The 12,500-nt window shown below is 39.7% G+C and overlaps 1 protein-coding gene across 1 annotated transcript in view; it reads right to left on the reverse strand.

Moving 5' to 3' along the window:
* Positions 1 to 12,500, reverse strand: part of LOC143028755 (atrial natriuretic peptide receptor 1-like) — a 944,795-nt gene that overhangs the window by 7,887 nt on the left and 924,408 nt on the right. Inside the window, exons 21-22 of the mRNA XM_076191127.1 lie at positions 6,420 to 6,594; positions 5,757 to 5,855 (exon numbers count right to left, since the gene is read on the reverse strand). Coding sequence (XP_076047242.1) covers positions 5,757 to 5,855; positions 6,420 to 6,594 — 274 coding nt within the window. The remainder of the gene's footprint in view (positions 1 to 5,756; positions 5,856 to 6,419; positions 6,595 to 12,500) is intronic.

Here is a 12,500-nt window from a genome sequence, read left to right on the forward strand (position 1 = left end):
TCCAACCTCTATTTGAAATAACAGTGTCCGAAGAGAAGGTTTAAGATCACTCAAGGGGTTATTATACCCAAGATAATTTACTCACGCGGAAATGGAGAGCGCCTAAACTCCCAGCTGATCAACCGTGGCATATCAATCATCAAACTGTGATGCCCACTTCATTTAGACGTAAAGTACTTTCTCTTGGTCATGAATCGCCGCTTGCCGGTCATGTAGGTATCAAAAGAACCCTCTATAATATAACCAAACACTTTCATTGGTCACAGGTGGTTAAGGATGTGATCCATTTTTGCAAGACTTGTCATGTCTGCCAGGTAGTTGGAAAGCCAAGCCAACCTATTCCTAAATCGCCTCTAAAACCAATTCCAGGTGCTGACGAACCATTCACGCGAGTTTTGGTTGACCGTGTGGGGACTCTGCCTCGTTCTTCAAAAGTTAATCAGTACATACTTACCTTGATGTGCACCTCGACTACATTTCCCGAAGCCGTTCCTCTGAAAAATATAAGAGCTAAAACCATCATTAAAGCAATGTTTAGCTATTTCGCACTGATTGGATTCCCCGCTGTCATTCAAAGTGACCATGGTTCTAATTTCCTTCCCTATTACTTCATGGAGATCCTTAACAATCTTGGCATCACCCATGTAACTTGTGTTTCACAATTTACAGAAAAGCTCGTTGTAGCATGGAAGTTGGCCCGCCAAAATCTGGAGAAAGCACAGAGATAAATGAAGACTCGACATGATCTGACAACACAGGCAAGATCGTTCAACAAAGGTGACAAGGTATTGGTATATCTCCCGATTCCTGGAGATCCACTAAAAACTAAATACTTTGTACCATATACAATACTATATAAAGAAAATAGCTTGAACTATGTCACTGAAACTCCAGATCGAAAGAACATGAAAAAATTATGTCACATCAATACTTTAAAACCATATTTTAGCAGAGATGAAAATCCTGTATGTAGTTCAACTACTGAAAGTACTTGGCCCACAGAGGAATCCGATCTTCATTTCTTCGGTCCTATGACTCAACACGAACAAACACCGAAACTATTTCGGACTTACGATCTAAACTTGTGCATTTACCATTTGCAGCTCAACAAGAACTAGTTGACATTATATATGAATACCCTCAATTATTTACTGATGTTCCCAAGCAAACTTATATAATTAGTCATGACATCCTACTTGATGATGTTAAACCCATTAAACAGGCTCATTACAGGATGAATCCTACCAAAACAGCTAATCTCCGCAAGGAAATTAACCACCTGTTAGACATAGGATTCCTCGAGCTTTCTCATAGCCCGTGGTCCTCTCCATGCATTCTGGTGCCCAAGTCGGACAACAGCTATAGGCTCTGTGTGGACTACCGGCTGTAACCATTACTAACCATCACCTACCACGCACGTGATCCACACACATGCGACAGAGCACTCGCCTTGAGCGGGACTTGCCACATATGCCGACTTCTCTTTCCCAGAACAAGCACCTAACTAAGCACTGACTAAAGGCAACAGGATGTCGCCACAGAAACCCATTGAACTCCCTTTATTATACCTATCCCAATTACATTACCCGTAAGCTAACATACAAATACCATGTCTAACCACACCCACCAACCATACGATTAACCCCCATGTATAAAACTAACACCAATGCCTAGAATTGTAAACTAATACGGCAACCCACTAACCCCCTTAATTAGCGGACACCTATGTCGCCGAGACGCCAGAGCTGGCCAGGTCAAGTGCCTGCCAGACGCAGATGTGTCCGAGGTTTAGGCCCGGCACTTACTGTATTTTGCCTAAGGGGCCCATATATAGTCTGTTGTTAAATAACCCAGATTATTTTTAATAAATAGAAGAAACTCCGGATTGGAGTTTATCTCGCCCGCATTAAGTCCACCTTAAGTAATCGCAACCATTAACGGTTACACGGCGTCTCAATAGCCACACCACAACTGATGTTTTTCCTCTGCCAAGGATCGGTGATATAATCGACGATATCGGTACAGCTAGGTATATTACGAAGTTATGTATGCTTAAAGGATACTATGGTGTTCCTCTATCACCTCAGGCTAAGGAGCTAACTGCTTTCGTTACACGCGATGGGCTATTTCAATTCAAGGTTATGCCATTTGGCTTAAAGAACGCCCCCGCAACCTACCAGCGGTTGATTTGTAGTGTAACAGCAGGACTTAAGGGAGTGCGTAGCTATCTGGATGACATTGTTATCTTCAGTCAAAATTGGTCTGATCATACAAAATATTCACGTTCTTTCCTTCTCAGAGCAAACCAGGCCAAACTGACCATCAACCTCGCCAAGTGTGACTTCGGTAAAGCCCAGCCTCCTTTTCTTGGGTTTATGGTTGGAGACTCTAAGGTGATACCACTGGATCTTAAAACCCAAGCCTTGAAAGAGGTTCCCCCTCCCACAACCAAGAATCAAGTCAGGCGATTTCTTGGCATGGCCGGTTATTACCGAAGATTCGTGAAGAATTTTTCGGATTTAGCCGAACCATTTTAATAAAGAAGAACCACCCATTCGAATGGACCACTGCGTGTGACGAACGTTCCAAGCACTTAAATTGGTTCTAACGAATTCCACAGTTCTTCAAACCCCTGATTTCTCTCAATCATTTCATCTTCAAGTCGATGTAAGTGAAACTAGAATAGGTGGATTTCTACTACAAGAAAAATATTCGATGTTTTATGCTATAGTGTATTACTGTAAAAAGTTAATACCACACCAAAAATCCTACTCTACTATTGAGAAGAAAACTTTTGCTCTTATTTCTTCCCTCAGACACTTTGAAACTTATCTAGGCTCCTCAGCCCATCCTATAAAGGGCTTTAAAGATCATAACACTCTGAGCTTCTTACAGAAAATGAAAAATCAGAATCAGAGATTGACTCGATGGAGCTTGTATCTTCAGCCATTAAACTTGGTCATTTGCCACATTAAAGGCAAATATAATGTCATAGCAGATGCACTCTCAAAAACATAACGCTTTGCTTCTTGCGATCAAAGCTTTTGTGTCCCATGGGATGTTACGCATTTATCTCGTGCGCGTTAATAGTGACGAAAGATTATTTACCGTACGTCTGACAAACGTACACACCTTTCAAATCTCTACTTTAATTATATATAAACTTCCACGATCATATACAAATGCATTGTTGAGCATATATAATTTCATGTTATTTCTCTTTAAAAGAAGTATTAATGGTATTAGGTTCTCATAAAAAAAAGCCAAAATATTTACATACAGGATTTGTTGTGTTGGAACATTCCAAGAGTTGTTCGAGAACTGATACATGACTTCGGCTTCGAAAATTAAGAACTTTATTTTATACCTAGCAGTTCAATATTATTACATGTTTTTAGTATCTTATTTCCTTATCTTTAGGTGTTGTTTATATATTAACTTAATTTTCATTTTCACCGATTGCTATTCTTTTACGTTAATGGATAACGGCTCTAACAACTTTACTTAATAATATTGTTAATTTTCCCTTGTAAAGGTTTATTACCATTATCATAAATCTTAACATATAATCGTATTATGTACGTAATTTTGATGTAATTAGGTAAGATTATAAAAACCTCGGATCAATTCGAGCTTTCCTCACAGTCACGGAAACGACTGTTAGTTGGCCTTAATTCAGCTAAAGAACGATACGGTCTCCTCTAGATATCTAAAACTTGATATCTGAGATTCTGGTCGTTCTCCGCGCTGAACAATTCTCACTCTTTATAGGTAGCCATCCTGCTATCGTATTCCATGTACTCACACACCCATACATAGATAACTCTTGTTATTATAGACGAGTACAGTCCAGGACACTGTTCAACGACCGGCTTGATACGGTTTTCTGTGGTAATTATTTAACTACCCAGACTCTGGTCAAACCCTAAAGATTGAACAGCTCCAATCCGTGTATTGTTGTAAAAATGTATATTTATTCATCTTTGTAGAAGCTGTTTATATATATACTCTACTCTATGTACTTTCCTGAAGAGGGCTACAGTTGATAGCCGAAATATAGGATTCTTCTTTATTCAAAGTTTATTTTCTCCAAATGTGGGTTCTTGTGTGTCATATATATATATATATATATATATTTATAGATATATATATATATATATATATATATTATATATATATTTGTTACATATATGAGTATCCTATATATGTAAGGTTTGAATATAGATATTACTTTGGATGAAAAGGCGTCATTTATGCAACGGACGAGGATGTCGCTACGTAACACGTAGAGAGATGTGGGTGACGTCTTAATATCACATTTGAATAATTTTAGCTCTGTAAGATGCATTAGTTTTGTGTATAACCCTATAAGCATGAAAGTGAATTTAGTATTGTGTTTCTGTGTTAATGTAATACCAATTATGTATTAGTTCCATGCATTACATAACACACTTCCCGCGGCCCCAAGCGTCTTACCGAAACGTTTAGGCTGTCTTGGCCAATCAGGTTCAATCTCCATAGACGCTAATCCTAAGGGTCAATTAGAGGTGTTTTTTTTTAATAAAAACAAGCGCCCTAGGGCGTGTCAGACAGTCAGTTTTAGGATACACAGTGCCATGTAGAGGATGTATAGCCTCAGGCAGGATTGTCGGCTGATGTAAGTCCTCTGTATTCCCTGTTTTTCTGTAATCTAATTAACTCAGCTAGTAATTTATTTAGATGATGTGTGAAGCCCATGGCAGTGACGCAGGAAGCCTAGACAGTGAATTCTTGGTTATCATATCTCTTTCACCCCCGTTAAAAATATCAACGAACTTTGAAATCAATTTCAGAACTCATTACTTAATTGTATGTCCTTGGTTATAATCCTCTTGTTAATCCTATTAACTTTAATGAACAATGTTAAACTTTCCAATTGTGTTTTTTTCCACTTTCATGATAAAGATAATGGAATGGCGACCTTTGTATTTGACACTTTGAACTAAGCTACCCAAAGACATAGGGTCTTAGAATCATTCATAGAATCTAAGAACTTTTTCCTATATGTTACGAGTCAGAAGTGCGAGTGAGATTCGTAAAAATATATATATATATATATATATATATATATATATATATATGTGTGTGTGTGTGTGTGTATGTGTATGTGTAAATATACATAAATACATAACTATATATGTATATAATATGTATATACATACACATATATATTCATGTATATACATACACATGTATATATGCACAAATTTCACAAGTCACACGTAAATCACAAATATGCAGAGTCCACTAGGACTCCGTGTGTTTTTCCTTTTCCTAGTGGACTCTGCATACATGTATATATGTGTACACACACACACACACACACACACACACACACACACACACACACACACACACACACACACACACACACACACACACACACACACACACACACACACACACACACACACACAACACACACACACACACACACACACACACACACACACACACAGACACACACACACACACACACACACACACACACACACACACACACACATATATATATATATATAAATATATATATATAATAAACACACACACACATATACATACATATATATATATATATATATATATATATATATATATATATGAGAATACATGTATATACATATATATACGTCCATATACATGTATATATACATACATGAACATGTGCATATATAATGCCATATGAAGGTCTCTTTCGCTTAAAGTCTCTTACTTACGCTGGCCGTTGCTTTCCATCCTGCTCGCGGTGTTGACCGTGTCGCCGAAGAGGCAGTAGCGGGGCATCTTGAGGCCCACGACCCCGGCCACACACGGACCTGGCAAGACGCGAGCACGCATTATGAGCTCGGTTCTGGATAGGGTGCGATATACATATATACCAAATACACAATAGAAAACCCTATGTATAAGAAAAAAACATGTTTACTGATTTAAGATTTGTAACCCTGTTCTGCATACAGTGCAGATATACATATACAGTATATACCGAATATACAATAACAAATTCTTTGTATATATAAAAAAAAAATGATTGAAGACGGCAACCAATAACTGCCACTTTTCATGGTTGTCCAAGGATGGTGTAGGCAAGGTTATCATATGAAGACAGCAGGGCAGGACTCGTAGAATGGGTTTAAATTGGACAATTTTAGGTTCAAGAAGGAAATAGGCAAGAACTGGTTTACCAACAGAGTGGTTAACCAATGGAATATACTTAGTAACCATGAAATGAATGCTGAAACAATAGGTTGTTTTAAGAGAAGATAACTTTATGGACAGGGGTGACAGGTGGTAAGGGACATGGTCTCTTGCAGTCTATCCCATCCTTATGTTCTTCTGTTCACCTGGGACATTTTTTTTTTTTTGGGGGGGAGCGTTACCTGAGTGCATGCCTATCCGCAGTTTGAGCTGCTCCGTGGGGCGGTGTCTGATGGTGAAGGACTGGACAGCTTTCCGCAACTCGAGGGACATTCGCGCGATCTCACGCGCATGGAATGACTCGTTCCGCATCGGGAGACCCGAGACCACCATGTAGGCGTCGCCGATCGTCTCCACCTGCGGTAGGAGGAATATACAGTAGGAGATTACTCAGGAAAATATACTGTACAATTGTATATCAATCTATCAGTCTATTCATATCCAAGTTATATGCAGTAGGAGAAATGTAGTAACACAATTGTAAATCACAAAGAGAAGCCACTAAGTTTTTCTTTCACTCCAATAGACACTGTGTGATGTATGTATGTATATATCATATATATATGTATGTATATATATATATATATATATATATATATATATATATATACTGTATATACACACACAGACACACACACACACACACACACACACACACACACACACACACACACACACACACGCGCACACACACACACACACACACACACACATATATATATATATATATATATATATATATGTGTGTGTGTGTGTGTGTGTGTGTGTGTGTGTGTGTGTGTGTGTGTGTGTGTGTGTGCGTTGTTAAAGTCAACAGCTGCGATAGCATTATTCTTTTTATGGAATTACTTTTCTATGTTGCGCACCAATGTGCGGTCGTCTGGATGCAGATCTCTTTTGTAGGGTATTGAAGTCTATGGTATATTTTGCTCTAGACGTCTTTTGGCCTTAAATGGCCATCTTCAGGAGGTGATAACTGGTCGAATTGTTGACAGAGAATGACTCGGTTTGGCCGCATGTTGATATATATCAGCGGGGAGCGGAGAGCTGAAACGTCCGCCCGGCAATCAGCGCACGGGAAGCGCTCGCTGTCTTCTGGTTGGTAACGATATTTCAGGCTGTTACTGGATATTGATAGCTGGTTTTTTATTGTAAACGAGCACCGCTTTTGTCATTTTTAGTCTTCTGGTGTTGTTGTTCCTTTCGATGATGGTGGTGGTGCCTTCTATATAATATCTATTAAGTGCGAGTCCATGCTCGTACAAGTAGTGTCTTCTTATGGCTCCGTCCTGCAGATATGCTGCAATCCTCTTTGACAGTGTTGTAGTGGTGACGCCGATGTACCGAGAATTTAGGCGACTGCAGTCACCACTGGAACATGTGTGTTGGTACACGACGTTCACCTCCTGCATTTCACTTGTCTTAAGGAGGCAGCTGTTCTTTACGACGAGGTCGATTTTTGAAGCCGAGTCGGTGGGCCTGAGCGTTCTTATAGATGATATTTTTGAGGGCTTTGTTAAAGACAGATTGAACATTTTTAGAAGCTCTGCCATAGGGTTCGAACCCTGACACGTGCGTCGATAATCACGAGGCCAAGATGCTAGCGACCATGCTACATGGGATGGTTCAAAAGGACTGTACTAGTCCCCGACCACGCTTCACGTAACATTGGAAGATCTAGTCTCATTTTCATCCAATCCCCGTATTAGGCGAGCCCTCCGACAAGTTGTGTATGTCAAAGACAGATTGAACATTTTTAGAAGCTCTGCCATGAGATTTGAACCCTGATCCTTGCGTCGAGAATCACGAGGCCAAGACGCTAGCGACCATGCTACATGGGATGGTTCAAAAGGACTGTACTAGTCCCCGACCACGCTTCACGTAACATTGGAAGATCTAGTCTCATTTTCATCCAATCCCCGTATTAGGCGAGCCCTCTGACAAGTTGTGTATGTTAAAGACAGATTGAACATTTTTAGAAGCTCTGCCATGGGATTCGAACCCTGACCCGTGCGTCGATAATCACGAGGCCAAGACACTAACGACCATGATACATGAGATGGTTCAAAAGGACTGTACTAGTCCCCGACCGCGCTTCACGTAACATTGGAAGATCTAGTCTCATTTTCATCCAATCCCCTTATTAGGCGAGCCCTCCGACAAGTTGTGTATGTTAAAGACAGATTGAACATTTGTAGAAGCTCTGCCATGGGATTCGAACCCTGACACGTGCGTCGATAATCACGAGGCCAAGACACTAACGACCATGCTACATGAGATGGTTCAAAAGGACTGTACTAGTCCCCGACCACGCTTCACGTAACATTGGAAGATCTAGTCTCATTTTCATCCAATCCCCGTATTAGGCGAGCCCTTCGACAAGTTGTGTATGTTAAAGACAGATTGAACATTTGTAGAAGCTCTGCCATGGGATTTGAACCCTGACCCGTGCGTCGGGGACTAGTACAGTCCTTTTGAACCATCTCATGTAGCATGGTCGCTAGCGTCTTGGCCTCGTGATTATCGACGCACGGGTCAGGGTTCGAATCCCATGGCAGAGCTTCTAAAAATGTTCAATCTGTCTTTAACATACACAACTTGTCGGAGGGCTCGCCTAATACGGGGATTGGATGAAAATGAGACTAGATCTTCCAATGTTACGTGAAGCGTGGTCGGGGACTAGTACAGTCCTTTTGAACCATCCCATGTAGCATGGTCGCTAGCGTCTTGGCCTCGTGATTATCGACACACGGGTCAGGGTTCGAATCCCATAGCAGAACTTCAAATATATATATATATATATATATATATATATACATTATATATCTATAGTGTGTATATATATATACATATATATATGTATATATACATGTATATAGACATATATATACATAATTAAATATATGTATATATATATACATACGTATATATATATATATATATGTATATATACATGTATATATACATATATATATATATATATATATATAGGTATCTATATATATGTATATATATATATATATATATATATATATATTTTTGCTAATAATAACCGGGGTACGTGTGTTCACCTATGCAAAGTAGACTATATATATATATATATATATATATATATACATATATACATATATATATATACACAAATATATATACTGTATATATACATACATATATTTATATATATATATACATATATATATAGGTATCTATATATATGTATATATATATATATATATATGTAATGTTCACACTCGTCACCAACTATGGTAACACGAGGAGGTATTGAGGTCCACCCTATGTATATAATGCCCACAGCCCGTTTGTAAACCCATTCCTTTGAAAAAGCATACCTGCGAAACTAGTCAGGAATAAACAAGACTAAGACTCCTGTTTTTCCTACTCCACTTACGTCAACCTGTCAGAATGTCTCAACATATACTCGTATATTTATATATATATATATATATATATATATATGTATATATATATATTATATATACAATTGAAGTGGGAATTCTTGGTGGCAGCATTCTATCCCCCCACCACAGGGTAGGCGAAAAAAGGAAATCAATATTCAAAGAAATGGTACATGACAGCAACAAGGGGTTGGGGGACAGCATAACGGAGGGACAGTCGCAGTGTAATAAACGTGTCATAATTTCTCTGTGAACAGAGTCCTACTCTATCACAGATAAAATTATGTGTGGCTGTGGTCCGCAGGGGCGCCCACATAGACCCTGAAGCATCAACTGCATGCTACTTTTTCCACAATAACATACAGCCAATACCCCAGACGGAGTGCATAGACGGATTAGGGAGGAACGTCAATGTGGTATTATTGGTAGACCTTAGTATTAGGGTAGGAAATGAACCAATAGACGGAGTGGTTAGGAAATGTGGAGTTCCAGGGAAGAATCATAGTAGAGAGTTGATGGTGGAGATGTGTCTAGAAATAGAGTTGATGATAGCAAATCCAGTGTTTAGGAAGAAAGTCAAGCATAAGTACACATGGGAGAGGGTGGTGGATGGAATGGTGGTAGATAGAGCGTTAATGGACTATGTAGTGGTAGATAGTAGTATAATAGGAATATCTAAGGAGATTTAAGAAGATAGATGGAGAAAGAGGAAAAGGACAAAAGGTAGGAAGATGCTTAGAGTGAATTGCTTAAATGAGAAAGAAAAGGAGAAGGAGTACAAGAAGAAGCTGAGAGAGGAGTGAAGGATAGAGTAGAACTAGGAGTGGAGGAGGAATGGGGATGGTTCAAGGAGGGAGTCACAAGGTGTGCAAAGATGGTGTGTGGAACAAGGAGGACGGAAGGAAATAGAAGGAAGGGTAGTGAGTGGTGGGATGAGGAAGCAAAGAAGGTTGTAGAAGAGAAGAAGCGAGCTTTCACAGATTGGTTACAAAATAGGACGAGGGAGTCATATGAGAGGTACAAAGAAAAGAGAAGAGAAGTAAAGCATAAGATAAAGGAGGCGAAAAGGAAAGCAGATGTGAAATAGAGTAAGGGTATGACAGAACATTATGAAAGTAATAAAAAGATGTTCTGGAAAGAAAATAAGAGAGGAAGAGGAGGCGAATCAAGTAGAGAAGAAAAGGTAAAAGGTGCAGATGGAGACATAATAATGGAAGAGAAGGCAGTAAGAGGAAGATGGGCAGAGTATTTTAGGGAGTTGATAAATGTGAAGGAGGATAGGGAGGGAAATATAGTTGCAGTGGGAAGTGCTAGGAAAATGACCGTGATGAGTGAGAAAAGTGGAGGAGAAATGAGGAAGGATGAAGTGAAGGCAGTTGTTAAGATGAGAGCAGGTAAGACACCTGGGCTGGATGGATGCCATGCAGAATGTCTAAAAAAGGAGGTACAGTAATAGTGTACTGGCTAGTGAGGTTATTCAATGTTTGTTTAAGAGAGGGTAGAGTGCCGGAGGACTGGAGGAGTGCCTGTATAGTTCCACTTTACAAGGGAAAGGGGGACAGGTGTGAATGTAGTAGTTTCAGAGGGATCATCTTGTTAAGTGTAGTTGGGAAGGCTTATGGGAGGGTCTTGATTGACAAGATTAGGAGAGGAACAGAGGGAGTAATTGGTGAGGAACAGTGTGGTTTTAGGACAGGTAGGGGATGTGTAGATCAGATTTTTGTGGTAAGACAGATATGCGAGAAAGCTATAGGGAAAGGTAGGGATGTTTTTTGGGCTTTTATGGATCTGGAAAAGGCTTACGACAGGGTAGACAGGAAGGCACTGTGGGAGGTATTGCAGATATACGGGATAGGAGGAAAGCTTTTAGGAGCTGTCAAGAGTTTTTACGAGAGTAGTAGAGCGTGTGTCAGGATTAGAAATGGAGAGAGTGAGTGGTTTGAGGTAAAGGTGGGACTTTGTGAGGGATGTGTTATGTCACCCTGGCTGTTCAATTTATACATGAATGGGGTGGTGGGTCAGGGATTGGAGATGGTTAAGGAAAATGGAGAAAAGTGGGATATAAGCCAGCTGTTGTTTGAGGACGACATTGCACTTGTAGCAGGATCAGTGGATTGAGGAAATTAGTGACAGACTTTGGGAAAGTGTGTGAAAGATAGAAGTTGAAGATAAATGTGGGTAAAAGTAAGGTGATGAGATGTACAAGGGGAGAAAGTGGTAGCAGACTGGAAGTGAGTATTAAGGGGGAGAGACTGGAGGAAGTGGATAGTTTTAGATACTTGGGTGCGAAGGTGGCAGCAAAGGGAGGAGTGGAGGTGGAGGTAGAATGTAGATTGAGAGAAGCGAGTAAATGCCTTGGTGGATTAAAAAGTGTAATGAGAAATGAACATTTGGGAATGGATGCTAAGAGGAGATTGTATGAAGGAATGATTGTGCCAACAGCACTGTCCGGGGCGGAAACATGGAACATAAGAGAGGAAGAGAGAAGGAGTTTGAATGTGTTTGAGATGAAGCCCTTTTCGAGGAATTAAGACTGCGTCTCCAGGAAGAATCCGGACTTAGCTTCACGACTGAACTGAACAAGGATGGCAAACTCCCTTTCCTTGATGTTTTAGTTGACTCTTCATCCGGGGAATTTGCCACGAGTGTGTACAGGAAACCTACTAACTCTGAAAAATGTTTGAACTATAAAAGTGAGTGCCCGACAAATTATAAAATCAGTGTTATTAGAGTGTATGTCCGTAGGGCTATCAAAATTTGTTCTTCTTGGCAGGCCCTACATACAGAACTGCAGCACATTCGCCAGATTCTTGTAAATAATGGTTTTCCTAACAGTGAATTTGATTC

The sequence above is a fragment of the Oratosquilla oratoria genome, chromosome 1 (genome assembly GCF_046742065.1).
Source record: "Oratosquilla oratoria isolate Oo_2021 chromosome 1, ASM4674206v1, whole genome shotgun sequence".
Lineage (NCBI taxonomy): Eukaryota > Metazoa > Arthropoda > Malacostraca > Stomatopoda > Squillidae > Oratosquilla > Oratosquilla oratoria.